At 47.2% G+C, this 20129-nt stretch overlaps 1 protein-coding gene across 1 annotated transcript in view; it reads right to left on the bottom strand.

Annotated features, from left to right (window-relative positions):
- Positions 1-15383: 15383 nt before the first annotated feature.
- Positions 15384-20129, bottom strand: part of LOC103533945 (unconventional myosin-Vb) — a 108506-nt gene continuing 103760 nt past the window's right edge. The window contains exons 33-35 of the mRNA XM_030468319.1: positions 17328-17502; positions 16399-16479; positions 15384-15752 (exon numbers count right to left, since the gene is read on the bottom strand). Coding sequence (XP_030324179.1) covers positions 15600-15752; positions 16399-16479; positions 17328-17502 — 409 coding nt within the window. The 3' untranslated portion in view covers positions 15384-15599. The remainder of the gene's footprint in view (positions 15753-16398; positions 16480-17327; positions 17503-20129) is intronic.

The following is a 20129-nucleotide window of genomic DNA, read 5'->3' on the forward strand; positions in this document are numbered from 1 at the left end:
GTTTATGGTTATTGAGGTCTAATTAGAGGCTTTCTGAGAATGAGCTAATGGGAAAGAGATAACTTAATTGGCAACAGAAGAGGAAAATAATTATGTGAGAAGAAGGTTCCATGAGAATGGTATGTGTAATTGGAATACAAAGCCACCTGAATGATAAGATGGTGTAAACAAGGCTTCTCTATATAAAGTGAATGCAAGTTGTTAATAAACGATTTCATACAATCATATTGATGTGCACATGGAATCCTTAAGCCTCCGCAGACTGTTTTCCCACAAATGGCGCCCGAACAGGGACCCAGGGTGGCCCGGACCAGGGACTAAGGACGGCCCGGACCTGGGACTCTCATGCTGTTGCTTCCAGGAGCAATGAAGACAGCTGGAATGAGAGGGTAGCGGAGAAGCCAGTCGAAAGGAGATTGCTGCCCCGGCAGTCTGTGTAGCTGGTGCCCGGCTACGGAATAAAAGAGGTACCTTGGAATTGAAGAATCTTGCCCTGATCAGGGGAGCGGCTGGGGAGGAGATGGGGTCTACACTCTCTAAAGATGAAGAGGCAGTAGTTAAGCTCCTCCAATATATTCTCTCTATGAGAGGTTTATCATATGATGGCAAATCCTTACGAGAATTGCTGAAATGGGCATGGGATAGAGACTTGATCTCCTCGATGGGTACCGTTTTTGAGTTACCTACCTGGGAAGCCATAGGCGAAGGAGATAAGGAGGCGGGACGCTTAGCGTTACTTTGGAAATTGATTAAAGTAACTTTAGAAGAGATGGAAAGTGAAAGAGCGGCAGCCGCCTCTGTTTTCACTGCACCGATTCCTGAGGAGACCAGTGGAAGCATTAGGACTGGTTGCTCAGCCGCTGCGGCTCCTGTTAGCGAAATGCCGCAGGCGCTTCCACTGAATCCTTTTGCCAGTAGCCCGCCGCCGCCCTTACGGGGATTTTTCGGCACCACAACATTGGGCGGACAGCTGGAATGTGCGGGTGCAGGAGAAAGTACATCTAACGAACCCGATTTGCCGCCTCCTCCGAGTGAGGATGAGTTAAGACAATTTTTTTCAAATAATGAGTCTGGTACTTTATCTGATGCCCAGCGTGCTAACCGATCGGAAGCTTTACAGAGCACAGAGTGTCCACCATTGTCAGATAATCCTCTTATCAGCTCAGAAGGAGAAGGATCTGTTGAAAAGTTGCTAAACAGCCTTATCCAAAAACTGGGGGATCTTACAGCTAAACCGGCAGGAGAGCACTTGGGTTTAGAGTCTTCGGCCCTGGTACCGCTTAACTCTTCACAGACTCCTCCGTGTGCAGGAGCACTTATTCCACCTAATTTGCGGAATCCGGTTCCTGAGCTTCCAGGAGAATCCGGATCTGGACAAAGGTGGAGAGGGGTCGTATGCGATGCAATAATGGAGGGACAGTTTGTACCTAACTTGGCGGCGTTCCCCGTGACGATACAAGCGGATGGGACACGAAGATGGGAGCCTTTTGATTGGAAAATATTAGAAAAGGCTAGAGCAGCAATAAGTCAAAATGGCATTAAGTCTTCTATGGTCCAACAAATGTTGACATATATTTTTACGAGTGATTTGTTGACACCGCAAGAAATATCTCAGTTAACTGACATTTTGCTTTCTCCCTCACAATTACTATTGCTTTCTAGGGAATGGCAGAAATTATGCAGTGCTGAAGCATCTCAGCCACGACAACGAGACAACCCATTGTATGGTATTCAGGTGCAAATGCTAATGGGTCAAGGTCCTTTCGCCGATAACAATTTGCAAATTCAGTTTGCGCCACAGGTGTTGCAGTTAACTCAAAAGCTTGCTTTACAGGCGCTGACATTGATCCAGGAACCTGGCCGACCGCATGCTTTCGCTCATATCAGACAGGGTTTAAATGAGTCTTTTTCTGATTTTGTTGATAAACTGTTCAGGGCAATCCAAAACCACCCTGATTTGGATGAAGATGTTTAGGGTTTTAGCTTTTGATAATGCGAATGATAAAACAAGGCAAATTTTAGGACCATTGCCTCGATCAGCTGAGGTTGCAGATATGATTGAGCTCGTAGAACGCACTCGGCAATCGGAAAAGGCCGCCTTTATGGCTGCGGCGCTAAAAGATGTGGTTTCAATAGCGCCGAAAGGCAGGTTGCCGAATGATAAAAAATGTTTTAATTGTGGTAAAGCAGGTCATTTTAAATCGCAATGCAGAGGTGCAGGACCCAGACGGAAATGGTGCTCGAATTGCAATAGAGATGATCACAATACATCTGAGTGCCGACAATCGGGAAACCGTCCGCGGAGCGCAAATTACCCGCGCGCCAAGACACAAATTTGGGGAGCTTGGTCCGCTGGTCAGGGACCTCAGAGGCCCTGGACACCATCAGCTCCGCCACGCACGGGAGTGCCGGAGTTGACGTGGAAACCGCAGTAGATGTAACATTGTTAAACACTGACGTGCATTTAGTGGACTCGAATATTCAGGGACCCTTAGGACATAATTTGTGTGCTTTACTTTTAGGACGGTTATCTACTTCTAGGCAAGGTATTTTTGTAGTTCCTGGTGTGATTGATGCTGATTCTACTGGGTTGGTAAAAATTATGGTTTATACTATTATTCCACCGGTATCCATTCCAAAAGGCAGCAGGATAGCACAATTAGCACCATTTGTGTCACAGGTGCCGTGTAAAGGTGACAGGGATAGAGGAAGTGGAGCTTTTGGCTCCACTGGAGTGCCAGAGGTTTATTTTGCAATGGATATAATGAAAGGGAAACCTGAGGTAGAAGTACATATCAAATCTAAATGGAATGAGACTATTAAATTGAAAATGATGATTGATACAGGAGCAGATGTCACAATAATTTCTCAGCAGCATTGGCCCTCAACATGGCCCATGGTACCGTCCCCCGCAAGTATTATGGGGGTGGAAGGAACGCAGGAGACTAGGATTAGTAAAGATCCAGTTGCTTTGCAATTTACTGACAGGTCTCAAGTGTCAGTTAGACCGTACGTTATGCGTGCACCTATTATGTTAATAGGGAGAGATGTACTCAGTCAGCTGAATGCTAGGCTGTTAACACAGCCTTTTTAGTAGCGGTCACTGAGGAGCAGCCTATCCTAAAAATCAAGTGGTCTACTGACAATCCTGTCTGGATAGATCAGTGGCTGCTAACTAATGACCGGCTGCAGCATGTGAAGGAATTGGTACAAGAACAACTCCTGGCTGGACATATTGTACCCTCTACCTTACCATGGAATACGCCTATATTTACAATTTCTAAAAAATCTGGAAAGTGGCGTTTACTGCATGACTTGTGTGCTATCAATGCGGTCATGGAGGACATGGGAGCGTTACAGCCTGGACTACCGTCCCCGGTAATGTTACCAGAAAATTGGGATCTATTGGTAATAGATTTAAAAGATTGTTTCTTTACAATTCCTTTACATCCAGATGTAGCGAGACGAACCTTTCTTAGGGATCGGTGCTTCAAGGACTAACCAGGTGTCAGTAATAGAGACTTGCGAACGGTGCTCTAAGTCTATAGCTCACAGAGTGGAACTAGCCTAGATCGGTCCTGTGGCTCGAAGAGCTACTGGCCTCTCTGTTGCCTCGCCCAAGAGTGAGCTGCCCTGGGGGTGGGAGCCTCACCTTTTATTGGCCCCCTGATCCTGCTCATGCTCAGTAGGGGGCCTGCCCTAACCAGGCACAGGTGGACTTGATACAAGCTCACACCCACTCCTTGGCAATTAGAGGCACCTGGTTGCCTTGTTACTCTACATTTCCCCCCCCCCTTAATTAGAAGAACACAACCAACAAATAAGAAAAATCATACAATGTCCAAGCAGGCGAATTTGTCAAGGTTATTCAGTTTGAACCGCTGGATGATGCATCGTTGTTCCTTAGAGATCTGCTTGCGGCAGGGCGTGTCCACTGACTGGGTACCCAAAGAGGTCCGGAGTCTGTGGAAACACAGCTATAACGTCTTCCGGTAAACAGTAGCGGTTTGGGCCCTACCCACTGACCTGTAGATGGGTCCTTGTAGTTGATTTGGACGTCTGGCATGCGGTTGATCTTCTGGGACGAGTAGTGGAGTAACACAGGGGGTTGCTGTGAATCGCGGCTTAGACTAAGAAAATTTAGTGTAAAAAGCACTTTGCCAAGCCGCTTCTGTGGGTCCATGTCTTTGCTGTCTTTTTGTTTTTGTAGATACATCTTCAGGGTGCGATTAGCTCTTTCCACTATCGCCTGGCCTGTAGACGAATGGGGGATTCCTGTGATGTGTTTTACTCCCCAAGTAGCAAGAAACTGCTTGACTTTCCCGCCTGTATAAGCAGGTGCATTGTCGGTTTTTACTACTTGAGGGACCCCCATAACAGCAAAGCAGTTAGTCAGATGACGGATCACATGTAGAGCCTTCTCCCCTGTCTGAGCTGTCGCCCAGAGCATGCCCGAAAAGGTGTCTATTGTCACGTGGACATATTTGAGACGTCCAAATTCTGGGATGTGGGTGACATCCATTTGCCAGATCTCTCCTGCCTGCAGTCCGCGTGGATTGACTCCCACTCCTAGGGCAGGGCCAAATTGTGCGCACTGAGGGCATGCTTTGACAATCCCTTTTGCGTCTTCCCATGGAATAGAAAACATGCGCTTCAATGCCCTAGCATTTTGATGGAATAAGGAGTGGCTGTTTTGAGCCTTTGCGAACTGACTTACAGGACTCTGTAATCCTAGGCTGACCAAGGAGTCAGCCTTTGCATTTCCTTTTCCTAGTCCCAGAGAAGTTTTATGACTTCGGATGTGTAAGATGCAACACGGTTCTGTGCGAATTTTCAGCACACGTTGTAACATAAGAAAGAGCTCCAATAGCTGCTTGTTTTGTACTGGCTTGACAAGAGCATCCTCAGTACGGTTCACCACTCCTACTGCATATTGCGAGTCGGAGACAATGTTAAGGGGAACATGTCGCCATCATGTTAAGGCCCAAATAATAGCCAGTAGTTCCAGAGTCTGTAGGTTATCTTCGTCAGTGCCCGGACTCAGGTGTTGTTTCCACTGTCCCTTGTCCTGCCATACGCAGGCGGCTGTTTTTGACCTTTTTCTGGCATCAGTGAATACTGTGATACCAGGCACTGGGCGCTCTGAAACAATCGGTCGCTCTATCCAATGGAACTGGCTGATGGCCTGTAGGCGCTTATGTTTTGGGCCTCCATGACGGATTTCCCCAGAGTATTCGAATAAGGCGAGTTGTAGAGGTGTGGAGCGTTGCAGCAGCCAATCAAAATCGATTGTTTTGATAGGGATGCTGATCCATCCCGGCTCTTGACCATCTACTTCCAGGCAACGCTGTCGTCCCTTCCGTATCAGGAATGCTGTTGTCTCAGTTTGCTGCCAGATACCTTTCTGGGCTGTGTGTGGTGGGAATAGCCATTCCAAGATGACTATTGAGTCTGATTTTGTAGAGCTCTGATTGTGTTTCCGGTCACAGTTGTCACGGTGATGTTCCCCATTTTCCTTTTGCCAATTAAAGTCCTGTAACAACAGCGTGAATGGGAATGAGGGGTGATTACATACCCAGACTCCGATGGCTTGGGTGGCATCTCGTCGATCTGCAAAGCCAGTTGCCAGTTTGTGGACTACCCGTTTTAACGCCTTAGTATGGTTATCGGTCCAGTTCGCTATCGCATCTGGTTGCGTGCCCCGCAATAGCGACAAAAAGGGGTGGATGTCCGCATTGGTGAGACCTATAATGGGTCGAACCCATCGAAGTTCGCCCACTAGCTTTTGGGCATTGTTCAATGTTTTAATTGAGCTTATCACTTCTAGTTTTTGTGGTCTCACCATAGCATGAGTGACCTGCCACCCTAAGTAGCTCCAGGGCAATCGTGTCTGCACTTTCTCCGGAGCTACTATTAGTCCTTTTGTCTTTAGTCGGTTGGTCAATATTTGACTAAAGTTGTCAGGGAACGGGGCTTCCTGGCAGAACAGTATGTCGTCCATGTAGTGGTATATTAACGTCTCCGGCATTTCTTTGTGGATCGGTGATAGTGCCCATGCCACATACATTTGGCATATTGTTGGGGAGTTCTTCATCCCCTGTGGCAACACTACCCATTCGTAGTGCTTCGCCGGTTCGCTTTTGTTGACCGAAGGGATGGTGAATGCGAAGCGAGCTGTATCTTCCGGATGTAGGGGAATATTGAAGAAGCAATCTTTGAGGTCAATAACCAGAAGGTGCCAGCCTCTTGGTAACATTGTAAGTAACGGCAACCCAGGTTGGAGGGCGCCCATTGGCCACATCTGGTTGTTGACCTTACGTAAATCTTGTAATATTCGCCCTTTTCCTGTCTTTTTCGGAACCACAAAGATGGGTGTGTTCCAAGGACTGACGAACGGCTGGATGTGTCCTGCATCCAGCTGCTCCTTTACTAGGCAGTTGGCGATTTTTAGCTGCTCTTTCGATGGAGGCCACTGCTCCACCCAGACAGGAGTGTCTGTCTTCCATTGCAATCTGGGGGTTGGCGGCACTTCTGCAGTGGCCCTTATTGAAAATGTTGAGGGGGTCGGGTGGGTTCAGGGATGGAAAGGATGGCTCCTAGTTGGCTCATCACTTCCCTGCCGATCAACCCTCAAAGTTGCCCTGGTAGCGGCAACACATATGGACGTACGGTTACCTTTTGACCTTCAGGAAACTGCAATTGCACCGGTTCAAGGGCCTGAAAGGGAGTGGAACCACCACCTACTCCCTGGACGGCATCGTGGGCAGTGACAAGTTTCCAATGACGAGGCCACACATTGAGGTTGATTATTTTGACATCAGCCCCGGTGTCCATCATCATGGAAAAGGTCTTGACCTCTTTTCCAGCGGTCAACTTCACAATAATGATGGGCCTTGTCTTCATTTGTTGCACCAAGGTCACTAGAGTGCTTCCAGAAGAACCAAAGCCCTGACTGCCTCGTGCCATGGGGGCGTTCTTTCCTAGGTTCATTTTTGGGAGGAGGACCAGTTGTGCTAGCCGGGTTCCTGCTTTGATTATCAGGGGGGCGTTAATGTGAAACAGGTAATCATTATTTCCCCTGTATAATCCGCATCTATGACTCCTGGGAGCACAATAAGTCCTGCAACTCCGGTGGATGAACGTCCCATTAGTAAGGCTCCGACGGTGCTATTTTCCTGGTATATCGGTCCGTATATCCCTGTCAGTAACCGGTAAACCTGTGTTGTCGTCAGCGTGACATCTATTGCTGAGGGCACATCGATGCCCAGGCTTCCCCTTGTGGCTGGGGCGGGAAGCTGTCGTAGAGCGCTGGCCTGGCTACTTGTGTCCTGGCGCGGGGGCCTTGCGCGCTGCGTCTTCCGTTTTTTGTGGACCTACATGCCAGGTTGTTATGGTTATCTTTCTGGCATCGGTCGCACTACACTGTGGCTGAGCAGACTCTTGCCGAGTGGCCTGTGGCTCCACATCGGAAACAGATGGGGGTGGATTTTCTTGATCGATTTCTCCTTTTGAATCGATTTCCCCTTCCGTCTAGTCTTTGTGCCACTGCTGCGAGGAGCTTCTGGGTGGGTTCCAGGGCGGCAGCAAAGGCACTGGCCATGCCTTGGTGTTGCTGCGTTTGGGTGGCCCTGGAAGCTACCTCTAGCATTCCTGAAATGTCAGCTGTCTGTGGTAACGTGGAGAACAGCGACTTCATTTTTGGGTTTGCGTTTTCAAATGCCAGCAACTTAAACATGGATTCCCTCTGTTCTGTTCCCAGCTCTGATTGAGCCGTGATAGACTGCCAGAGACTATCAACAAAGTGTTGAAATGGCTCATTCATCCCTTGTTTAACGGCAGTAAACGAAGGGACTGGACTGGGCTCTGGGACCACGTTGAAGGCTTGGCGGGCTAAGTACGCGGCAACATGGTGCAGCACAGTCGGGAACTGCAGCTGGACTTGGACGTCCGCATATCGTCCTGAGCCCGTGAGCATCTCGGCGGTTACCCCTGACAGTGGGTCACCGGGTGCTCGAGGGCGGTTTGCCTCTGCCTGGGCCAGGCGTTCCCATTCTTTGACCCAGACAATCTGCTGGGATGGGGTAAGAAGGTACCTGGCCAGGTTGCAGCAGTCATGGGGACAATTGGTGTCTGCGGTGAAGAGCCAGTCCAGAACGGCTTGACCACTTTCTACTTTTAATCCTCCGTCTCTTAGGGTCTTCTTAGCTTGCTGCAAGGTTTTCCAGCTGTGCTGCTCAAATATAGGTGGCCCATTGTTATCCTGTAGAACAGGGCAAGCAACAGTGCTGGCCTCCCAATCCCCTTCGAGGATGGCATTACGGATGACTCCAGACCATCTTCCGGGTCGGGGTTTATCAGCACCTTTGATGCCTTGATTGTTCCGTCTTGATAGCAGTGGTGTTGGAATGTCTTCCTCGTCAACATCAGGGAGGGTGGGTGGGTCTCGATAGTTACGGAAGGATGAGCGTTGTTCCATGTCCATCATTCTTTTTTCTAGAGACTTCATTGCCTGATTCATTTGTTCTAGGAGGGCTTTTATTGTATACTCCGGGCCGATGGGTGTAGCTGATGGGGTGGCTGCTTCTTTCCCATGCTCTTTTTCTGAGCTGGGAGGTGGCAGTAAGGGTGATTTCAAATAGGAGCTGGAGCTGCCCATCTCGGGGGCATGGGCTGTCGGCATCTTCGCGTTACTTTCGGTGTTCGGAGCAGGTACTTCCTTTTCTTCCTCCGGCCCGATATCCGAGAGGAATTTGGCTATGGAACGGTGCGACTTCCCTCTCATGCCCTTGATGGCAAGGCTGTTGTCCCTTAATCCTAGGAACGTCTTTTGGGCTTTTTCATCCTCAGGAGGTAGCGGAGGTGCTGTTGGGACTACGCCGGATCCTGCGTAGGATCAGGTGGTGGTGTTCTAATATCAATGCTGGTGTTTGGCGGGAGTGCCGCAATCGCAGTGATGGCAGCCTTCGCCTCAGCTTTTATTTCTTTTAAAGCATTGATCACCACTTCCCAGGTAGCGCCTACTCCGGTTATGTTTTTGTGAACTTCTTGATCATGGAGGTTATTCAATAGGTCACTAACCTCTTTCCAGAGTTCCCGTGCAGCAACAGCAGACGGGGAGGAGGAGAGTCCTTGCTCGACAGGGGTACTTGATGAAAGTCCCATCTTTTTTTCTTTTTCTTGGTTGATCAGTAGTATTGAGAGAAGGGTAATGGATCTTCTTACCCGAATCCTCGGGTTTTACCGCTAATGGCAGTTCGCACTGGATTGGATCCCTTTTTCTGGATTCGTCTGAACACGGGCTAGACCGAGGCCTATGCCCGCATTCTCCACCAGATGTAGCGAGACGAACCTTTCTTAGGGAGCGGCGCTTCAAGGTCTAACCAGGTGTCGTAATAGAGACTTGCGAGCGGTGCTCTAAGTCTATAGCTCACAGAGTGGAACTAGCCTAGATCAGTCCGGTGGCTCAAAGAGCTACTGGCCTCTCTGTTGCCTAGCCCAAGAGTGAGCTGCCCTGGGGGTGGGAGCCTCACCTTTTATTGGCCCCCTGATCCTGCTCATGCTCAGTAGGAGGCCTGCCCTAACCAGGCACAGGTGGACTTGATACAAGCTCACACCCACTCCTTGGCAATTAGAGGCACCTGGTTGCCTTGTTACTCTACATCCAGATGATGCTGAACGTTTTGCTTTTTCAGTTCCTTCTGTTAATAAGGCTGAGCCAGCACAAAGATATCACTGAGTTGTATTACTGCAGGGAATGAAGAACTCCCCAACAATGTGTCAAAATTATGTTGCCTGGGCCCTGCAGCCTTTACGATTGCAATTTCCTGAGTTGATTATCTATCATTATATGGATAACATTTTAATTGCAGGGAGAACACTCAATCACAATGATGTTTTAGCTCATGTAACACAGATTGTAGAACAACGTGGTTTAAAAATTGCCCCAGAAAAGGTACAGAAGCATGAGCCTTGGAAATATCTGGGGTGGACAATCACAGGGAGTGCAGTACGGCCACAGAAGGTTGCTTTTAAAACAGAAATTAATATTTTAAGTGATGTACAGAAACTTGTGGGTGATATCCAATGGGTAAGATCACTTTGTGGGATTACTAATGATGATTTACAGCCTTTGATTGATCTTTTAGGTACCATGTCTAATGTGACTGATAAAAGAGAGTTACAGCCCATACATCAAAAGGCCTTGACTGTTATTCAGGAGAAAATTTTAACGTGTCATGCATCTCGCTTTGTAGCTGAGTTGCCGATAACGTTAATGGTAATAAATTCAGGTCAAGATCAAGTTCATACTTTTGGGTTATTAGCTCAATGGGATGCTAAGAAAACACAAGCTTTAAGAATTTTAGAATGGATCTTTTTGTCAATCCGTTTACACAAAACAATTACAACAAGGGTTGCAGTTTTATCTCAAATTGTTATAAAGGGACGAGTGCGATGTCAAGACATCGCTGGAGTGGACCCAGGATAGATCATTTTGCCCCTTATGCAAGACTATTTGGTTTGGTTGCTGCGAACTTCCACAGACCTGCAAATAGCCTTAGCACAGTTTGGAGGGGAAATCACAAATTCTTACCCTTCATATCGCTTGTTACCACTTTTATCTAACATGCAGTAGGAATCATGTAGTTTTTTGTCTGACAGTCCAGTGGACGGCATAACGGTCTTTACGGATGCTGGAAGAAAATCCCATAAAGCTGTTGTTACCTGGGAAGAGACGCATGGGCAATGGAAAGAACATTTAATTCAAGGGAAGTCATTTGACTCTTTGCAAACCCTTGAACTTACCGTGGTTATTTGGGTTTTTGAAACGTGGAATAATACTGCTGTAAATATAGTCTCTGATTCACTTTTTGTAGTAGGTATTGTTTTGAGAATGTATCATGCCATTTTGAAGGAAATTTTGAATAAGCATTTGTATTTCTTACTGCAGAAGTTATTAAGACTCTTGGCAGAAAGAGAACATCCTTATTTTATCACTCGTATCCGGAGTCATCTTAGTGACCGAGGTTTGGCTATCGGTAATAAGCGAGCTGACTATTTAGTTGCACCAGCATGGACTGGTCCTTCGGTTGATGTTTTTTCACAAGCTCGACAATCTCATGCATTTTTTCATCAATCTGCTAAAGTGCTAGCGAAGCTATTTCATTTACCTCTGAGGGATGCCCAGGGAATTGTGAAATCTTGTCCTGATTGCCAAAAGGTTGATTTGGTATTGGGATGGAAGTCAATCCTAAAGGTTTAAAATCCTTGGAACTGTGGCAAACGGATGTCACTCATGTACAACAGTTTGGTCGCTTAAAATATGTGCATGTTGTTATAGATACTTTTTCTATATCCGTTTGGGCCTCTGCTCAGACTGGTGAGGCAAGGAAACATGTTATCAGACATCTATATGTCTCCTTTGCTGTTCTTGGAGTACCTCAGTCTATTAAGACGGACAATGGCCCCGCTTATTCTTCTGCTCGTTTTCGGCAGTTTTGTGGACAATGGGGTATTCGACATGTTACTGGTATTCCTCGTAACCCTACAGGACAAGCAATAGTGGAACGTTGCCATTCGGTACTAAAGACACTCCTTGAAAGAGAAAAAAGGCGGGAGGAAGGGAGTCCTCCTCAGGACCGGTTAAGTAAGGCTGTACATGTCATGAACTATTTACGCCTTACAGGAGATCGTACAGAACCTCCGATACTGATTCACCAAAAAGCTTTAGCAGACTTTGCTTCGGAACCTTCCTACAAAATTTTGGTAGAATTCAAGAATTCCATCACTGGACAATGGGAAGGGCCAGCAGAGGTGAAACTGACTGGTCGAGGTTATATGTGCTTACTTACAGGTACTGGAGTGCGTTGGGTACCGAGCAGATGGGTTCGACCATGGAAACAAACGCCTTTAAATGTGGATTCACAGTGATAATATTTCTGATACAAGTATTTGGTTTGGGAGATTGTATTGATTTATTTTATTTTAGGCTGATTCCACCAGATTTTAGTAGTAATAGTGTTTTGGTTTTTTAAAGTTTTTGGTAAGTGTTAAATTTTTCTCATATATTGGTAAGGAGTACGATAGATTAATGAGAATGTTTTTTTAAAGGCCGAGAAACGCTGAGGAGAGAAAGAAATTCCCCCCCCCGCCTCTTTTCCCCACGGCTGCTTTTCAACCCCCCTTCGTGTGCCTGGCGATTGCTCCCAGCAAGCTTGCTATAGCTGCAGGTGCTGCTTCTGCCCCCGCAGATACTGTTGCTGTGAGCCCTGCTGGGAGGGGGAGGAAAGGACACTACATAGCCTCATTAAAAAGACAAAAAAAGAAAAGTTTTTCTAATGCCTTCTCAAAGGTATGAAGCAGAAGTGGGAAATATTTTTACATTGTTCTGGGCATCAAATGTCCAGGCCTGAATTTTGGTAGGCAGTAACTTGAGGGTTACCTGCTACTCATGAAAGATAGTGATATTTTCTTTTCCTTGAAAGGAGATTTTCGCTATCCATGAAATAGAAATAATTTGGCTTCAATTAGGTTGCGTCACTACTCTGCTTTTATGCAAACTCCAGATATTTTAAAACAACTTACTTTGATGGGCACATTGATTATAATTTGATCTATTATTTAAGAGAAGAGTTTAAAAGATACTCAAAGCTGCACTGCAAAATACTGTATACTATGCAGGGAGTGGTGTGATAGAAAGAAATTTCTTCAAGTTTAGTTTGAAACCATTAGAACACATGATTCGATAATAAAACTATTTTCATTACAATCATAAAAAAAAAACAGAAAAAAAAAAAAAGAGAGAGAGGAAAGAAAAGGGAAGAGGATTTACCCTCATGAGAAGAAAAAGGAGCGTGACCTTATGAGAACACTAATGAGTTATCAATAAGATTTTGATCAAACTGGTCAATGCAACAATTAGGCCTAGAATATAAGGGAAAATCTGAAATTTGGGTTTCTTGCTGTTTCATTTGTATCACACATAGCAAGAGGAAAAGCCTTTGGTAAGAACTGATAAAAATCATAAAAATCATAAAATATACCAGTTAGCTTGTTGGTTTACAGATTTAATTAGGCAAGGCTTATCAGTTATATATGTTATTATTGCTTTTATATTACTAATATGTTATTATTGCTTTTGCATCAGTATATATGTTATTATTGCTTTTGCATTATTGGTATGTTATTGCTTTTGCATGATTAGTATGCTGTTTATGACAATATATCATTAGCATGTTATCTTACGTAGGAAATAACTCAGAATTGCTCAAAAAACAAAAAGGGGAATATGTTGGGGAAACAGTTCAGAAATATACAGGTTGTGAGCAATCCTGACTTACTTCATCTTAGGCTACATTGGGTTAATGGTTATTGAGGCCTAGTTAGAGGCTTTCTGAGAATGAGCTAATGGGAAAGAGATAACTTAATTGGCAACAGAAGAGGAAAATAATTATGTGAGAAGAAGGTTCCATGAGAATGGTATGTGTAATTGGAATACAAAGCCACCTGAATGATAAGATGGTGTAAACAAGGCTTCTCTATATAAAGTGAATGCAAGTTGTTAATAAACGATTTCATACAATCATATTGATGTGCACATGGAATCCTTAAGCCTCCGCAGACTGTTTTCCCACACAGAACAGGTTCTTTTAAAATTTTATAATGACATAACAGTGTTGGAGCACTGCTGCATCCCTTGAAAGGTCTCTTCCCACCCAAACCATCTGTGATTCCATCTGCTCAGAGCCTGGGAAGCCAGGTTGGGTGATGCCCACTAATACAGCCTGGAAAAACCTGCAGCCAGCAGTCACCCTCTGCCCCTGTGTGTCAAGAAGCAGCAGCCCTGAACACCTTTTTTCCAGACTGTCTGTCTGTAACAACCCTTCCAGCATCCTCATTTGTCAGCCCAGGGCATGGTTTCTCTCTTCATTCCTTCCCACTCTTACTGGCAGAGCCTTCCCCCAAGTTTCTGCTTGACAGTCACAGCATCCTCCTATGCAAACATCACAAAAGATGCAAACTTCAACTCTGATCCCAAATGTCCCCTCCCAGGTCATCCCATGCTTCCTAATCCTCTCCAGCTGAGCTGCTCTCCCCCTCTCCAGCCTCTCCTCTCCACCCCACATGCTCTTTCCCAGCAGGAATCACATGCTGCTGCTTGGGAAGGTCATATGAAGGGTAGGGACCCCTGGGCAAGGCTGTGACAGGCATCTGCCCACCACAGGGCCCCCTTAGGTAGAATCATTGAATCCTTAAGGTTGGAAAAGACCTCTAAGATCATCAGGTCCAACCATCAACCCAACCCCAGCAGCCAACTAAACCACATCCTGAAGTGCCACATCCACATGGATTTGAAATCCCTCCAGGATCCAGGAATGATGGGGACTCCAGGCCCTGACAACCCTTTCCAGGGAGAAATTGTTCCCCAGCTCCAACCTAAAACTCCCCTAAAGGGTCAGTGTAGGGTCAGGAGATACCACCTGTCCCCATGGGGGTCCTGAGCTTGCTATGCCACCCTGAGCTCTGCAGCCTCTGCAGTTGGGTCTGGAGTGGCTCTGAGCACAGTTACACTTGGAGGAATCTCATTAGGGTCTGCAGAGAGTCACACAATCATTGGGGTTGGAAAAAAACCTTAGAGATCATCAAATCCAACCCTTAACCCAGCACTGCCAAGGCTACCACTGCCCCATGGCCCTCAGCGCCACCAAGACAAGAAATCAACTGTTGGTTTGCTGAGCAAGGACCTACAAAACCTGTTTGGTTTCTCAGCCACTCATTCTCTCTTTTTTTCCATCAGAAGGGTCATAAAACCTGAGAGCAGGACAACCACCAACCCCTGTCACCAGGAGACACACACTGCAACCAGCAACCACTGCTGGATCAACCCTGCTTTAGACAGTTATAGACTCAGAGAATCATTTGGGTTGGAAAATACCCTGAAGATCACCCAGTCCAACCCTTAACCCACCACTGCCCCATGGCCCTCAGCACCACATCTCCACTAGAGCTCATCACTCATAGGGTGAGGCTTGAGTGGCGCAGCCGGCTAAGCACGTAACGACACACTCCGAGCAATGCTGGAGGCCACGGGTTCGAGACTCCTCAAAGCCCACCCTGACAGCAATGAGCTCTAGTAGAGCAATAAAGGTAGTGCAGTGCTGAAAGCAGCAGTTAAAGCCAAGCATGCCAAGTTTGTGAGTTCCAGTGTGAGCTGAGCCTGATTCAGGCCTTACCTTTCCTTTTATTGGCCCCTTGGTCCTGCTCATGTGCAGTGGGGGCCCACCCTAACCAGGCACAGGTGGGCTTAACACAAGCTCACGCCCACTACCTGGCAATTAGTGGCACCTGGTTGCCTCATTTCACTACAATAGAGTAAAAAATAAATCTACATTTCAAGTATCCTTATTTCTGAGCTGCAAATTACCCCCAAAAACCCCAGAATCACATACAGATCAGTCTCTTTTTTAACTGCAAAGTTTAGCATCCATTTATTTAGGTGTATTGTTTCTTCCAGAAACCTCTTTGGTCCAGATTTATTTCCTTTCACCATTTTTCTTTCTTTGCTGGAGGTTTCTGGGTGGGTGGGCTTCACTGGACTTCCTTCAGACTCTATTGAGAAACTCCAAGTTGAGAGAAGCAGGGAGGTGAATCAAGTCCATGGTTATGGAGGATGGGTTGAAGGGAAACATCACAGGGAACATGTGCTTGAAGTCTAAGAGCAGCTGTGGAGGGTCATTTCGTTCTTGCAAGTGTATCTATGAGGTTAGGAAAAGAAAACAAACTGTTCAGTTGTTGCCTTGTCTTTGCCCTTAGGGTGCTTAACATCAAAGCTTTGAGGAAGAACACAGTTTCACAGAGATACTGCAAAAAAACAGCCAGAATGATGTTGTTCTCTCTTGCAGCAGCCTTCCTCTGAGCAAATATTTACAGCAGCTTCTACACAGGCTTGGACACTGCTTCAGAAGAACCTGGCTACATTTTCTACCTGACCACCAAGGAAGACACAGGACTTGGAAACAACATCACCCCCTTGGCACAGCCAGAGCAGCACTGCCTGACACCAGCAGAGCACTTGTGATTGACAGAGAGGTATCCCAGGAGTAACTGAACACTTTTGGGTTTCCATTTCCTCCTTGGAAACATTAAAAGTTTGCTTTCCATTTATCTGGCTTTAATTTATTGCCAGTTTCTGCCTTGTGTCTCAGAAGGAATCTCTGTTCCACCCAGGCTTCACTAACTCTTGTTAGTGCTTGTTGCTCTTTGTGAGTAACAGCCTGGTTCTCCCTGCAGCGTTCTGCTCACAGAGCACTAAATTCAGGGATTTACCAAATCCTTAAGCTAGGAATGATTTAATACAAGTGTCAGCAAACTCTCTCCTCCACTAGAAAGCCTTTCCTTTACCTGGATGTCTCGGATGAAAGCGACTGTCACACGTTCTTCAAACTCATTCACAGGAGTGTAGAGGTTCAGTATCTTCACAATCTGGTGAAAAAACCCCAGGATTACAGACAGGCATGAGAATACAACATGATCCAGGTGTTTCTTTGCATGATGAAAAGCCTCTATGGACCCATCAAAGTCACTTCTTGAGGCAACAAGTGTGGATTGGGAGTAAAATTGAGTAATTTTACTTTTTATATTGGGACTTCTGTTGGTTGGCACATGGTGACACAAGAAGATTCAGGTGACCACCTCCTCTTCTGATGTCACCTCTACAACACTTTTCCTGTTGCTTCCTCACTCCTGCTCCTCCCCTGCCACCCCTTGGCTTCTCTCAAGATGTTCAAGATGGGGAGATGGAGACAGCATCTCAAAGAACCACTGGAGAACAGCTCACACCTCTTGCTTCTCCCTTCCTATGACATTATCAAATCAAGGCCAGACAGTTCAGCAGCAAAAAAAAAAAAAAAAAAAAAAAAAGAATTTATATCCTCCTGGAATGGAGTCTCAAAGTTTAAAGTTGGATCCAGCCAGCCTAGATGGGCAGTTCTCAAATATGAGTCCTTGGTGGGCATCCTGCAGCCTGAGGCAAGTTAAAACCTGGCAAAAAACAATAGGTGGCTTTAAAATTCTAAGTGTCTGACTTAGAGTATGAACACCTCAGGGCTGGGTTTCATCTTTGAACATTTCTCCTGGAGCTTCTGCTTCAAGAGAGGAACCACTGTGGTGACCACCTCTGCCAGAGCTCCATCCCTCACAGCATTCCTGCAGAGGACAAGTTGACCCCACAGTGGGAATGACATGCAGAGTGTGGGCATTGGGAGGCCACCCTTTCCCACCCCTTATATTATCCACAGCCTCTGGTGGGTGATCCCTGACCTGCTCCTCACCTGCTGTGTTGTCAGGGAGGTGCACAAGGAGCAGATGGCCTCAGCATCTTCTGAGGTTTTCTTTTTCAGCTGCAGAAGCTGAGCAGCCTGAATCAAGGGCTCCAAGGTTTGTGCTGCTCCACTCTGCTGCAGGTTCTTGCCACGCAGCCATTCCTCCAGCTGGCTGATGTTAAACCTGGGGGAGCAGCAGAGATAAGAGGTGAGCTGAGAGGGAAGAGGTAGCATCTCAAAAAGCCTCTCTGGGATTCAAGCAGTGCTGGGAGAGGTGGATTTTGAGGCATATTTGTGATAAGTGTGGCAACAGACAAACAGATCAAAGCTTAATACTCAACAACTGCACCCCCAGAAGGGTGAGAGAGGGGATTGTCCCCCTCTGCTCCACTCTGGGGAGACCCCCCTGGGGTGCTGGGTCCAGTTCTGGGGCCCCCAACACCAGAAGGAGATGGAGCTGTTGGAGTGAGTCCAGAGGAGGCCATGGAGATGCTGGGAGGGCTGGAGCAGCTCTGGAGCCAGGCTGAGAGAGTTGAGGTTGTTCAGCCTGAAGAAGAGAAGGCTGCAGGGAGACCTTAAGCACCTTCCAGTGCCTGAAGGGGCTCCAGGAAAGCTGGGGAGGGACTTGGGACAAGGGCAGGGAGGGATGGGATGAGGGGCAATGGTTTCAAACCGGAAGAGGGGAATTTGAGATGAGATCTGAGGAAGAAATTCTTCGTTGTGAGGGTGCTGAGCCCCTGTGCCAGGTTTCCCAGAGAAGCTGTGGCTGCCCCATCCCTGGCAGTGTCTCAGGTCAGGTTGGATGGGGCTTGGAGCAACCTGGGCTGGTGGGAGGGGTCCCTGCCCATGGAAAGGGGTTGGAACTGGATCATCTTTAAGGTCCCTTCCAACCCAAACCAGTCTGGGATTCCTCAAAGGAAAATGTACCCTCTCTGTACCTTAGACACAGCTGAGCTGTCACAGCTAAACAGCACCAGGAAGGTGCTTTTCTACAGCAGACATGTTCAAGTTTCAAAAGTCAGTTAAAATGAAGACTTTATTGAGCTTCTAAATGCAAACAAAATCCTGTGAGGTACCCAGTTATATTTGAAAAAAGTGAACACAATAAATGCCTTTAACTGCACCCACTGCAAGGGTGAAGGGGAGCAGGCAGAGGATCTGCTGAGGGAAGGGGAGAGGGCAGCAAAGGGAAGGTTTAAACCATTTACAGTGAAAAGGAAGTTGACAGATTTATGCCAGGGCTGATAAATATTCATGACCCCGTTCTGGCAAGTTTGGACTGGCTGTCCTTTCAAATTCCCATCCTTATTCCAGCATGATGGGGAGTCTGGGCCCCTGATCCCAGCCCAGCAGCCAACAGTGCTGGTGCTGCTGCCCTGCAGCTCACAGGAGGCTCCTCACAGAGCAGAGAGGTTTGGCTTTCAGATCCACCTGCAGAATCATGGAGTCATTTGGGTTGGAAAAGAGCTTGAAGATTACCCAGTCCAACCCTTAACCTAGCACTGCCAAGGCCACCACTGCCCCATGTTCCTCAGCACCACATTTCCATGGATTTGAGATCCCTCCAGGGATGATGGGGACTCCAGACCCTGACAACCCTTTCCAGGGAGAAATTGTTCCCCAGCTCTAACCTAAACCTCCCCTAAAGGGTCAGTGTAGGGTCAGGAGATACCACCTGTCCCCATGGGGGTCCTGAGCTTGCTGTGCCACCCTGAGCTCTGCAGCCTCTGCAGTTGGGTCTGGAGTGGCTCTGAGCACAGTTACACTTGGAGGAATCTCATTAGGGTCTGCAGAGAGTCACACAATCATTGGGGTTGGAAAAAAACCTTAGAGATCATCAAATCCAACCCTTAACCCAGCACTGCTCAGGCCATGACTGCCCCATGGCCCTCAGCACCACATCTCCAGGGCTTTGAAAACCCTCCAGGAATGATGGGGACTCCAGCCCTGCCCTGGGCAGCCTGGGCCAGGCCCTGACAACCCTTTCCAGGGAGAAACTGTTCCCAAGCTCCAATCTAAACCTCCAGCCCAATTCCTCTTCTCCCATCCCTTGTTCCTTGGGAGCAGAGCCCGATCCCCCCCCCCCGGCTCCAACCTCCTCTCAGGGGGTTGCAGAGAGCCAGAAGGTCTCCCCTCAGCCTCCTTTGCTCCAGGATCAACATCCCCAGCTCCCTCAGCTGCTCCTGGGCAGACTTCTGCTCCAGACCCTTCCCCAGCTCCCTTGCCCTTCTCTGGACACACTCCAACCTCTCAATGTCCTTCTTGTCCTGAGGAGCCTAGAACTGACCCCAGGATTCCAGGGGCAGCCTCAGCACTGTTTTAATTCCCACAGGACCCAGCAAACTTCCCTGCACAAGTGTTAATCAGCAGGGGTCTGTGGCTGCATTGTTGTCCTGGTGAATCCAGTTCACCATTTTTTGGGAAACTGGAAGAAAACAGACATGTGAGCAATCCTGACTAGCTTTAGCTAGAGTAAGCTAAGGGCGGCCTTGAGGCCCAGTTTCAAGGTGTCCTGGTTTGGGCCAGGATAAAGGTGATTTTCTGTTTTGTACTTTTACTTTTAGCTAAGTCTCTTGTAAGTAGTTGCACTGCTGAAATTAACAGCAAGTTTCTCAGACAGTGTGTGTTTCTAGGATTGATAACACTTGATGTTTATAGTTACTGCTAGAGACTGGTATGCAGAGCCAAGGACACTGCTCAGCTCTGAGGAAAACATTTTACCGTCCAGGAGGATACAGAGGTCCCACCTGAGCCCTCCTTTGGGGAGGAACAGACAAGATAGATGCCAGAATTGACCAAACAGAGTATTCC

The sequence above is a fragment of the Calypte anna genome, chromosome W (assembly GCF_003957555.1).
Source record: "Calypte anna isolate BGI_N300 chromosome W, bCalAnn1_v1.p, whole genome shotgun sequence".
Taxonomy (NCBI): Eukaryota; Metazoa; Chordata; class Aves; order Apodiformes; family Trochilidae; genus Calypte; species Calypte anna.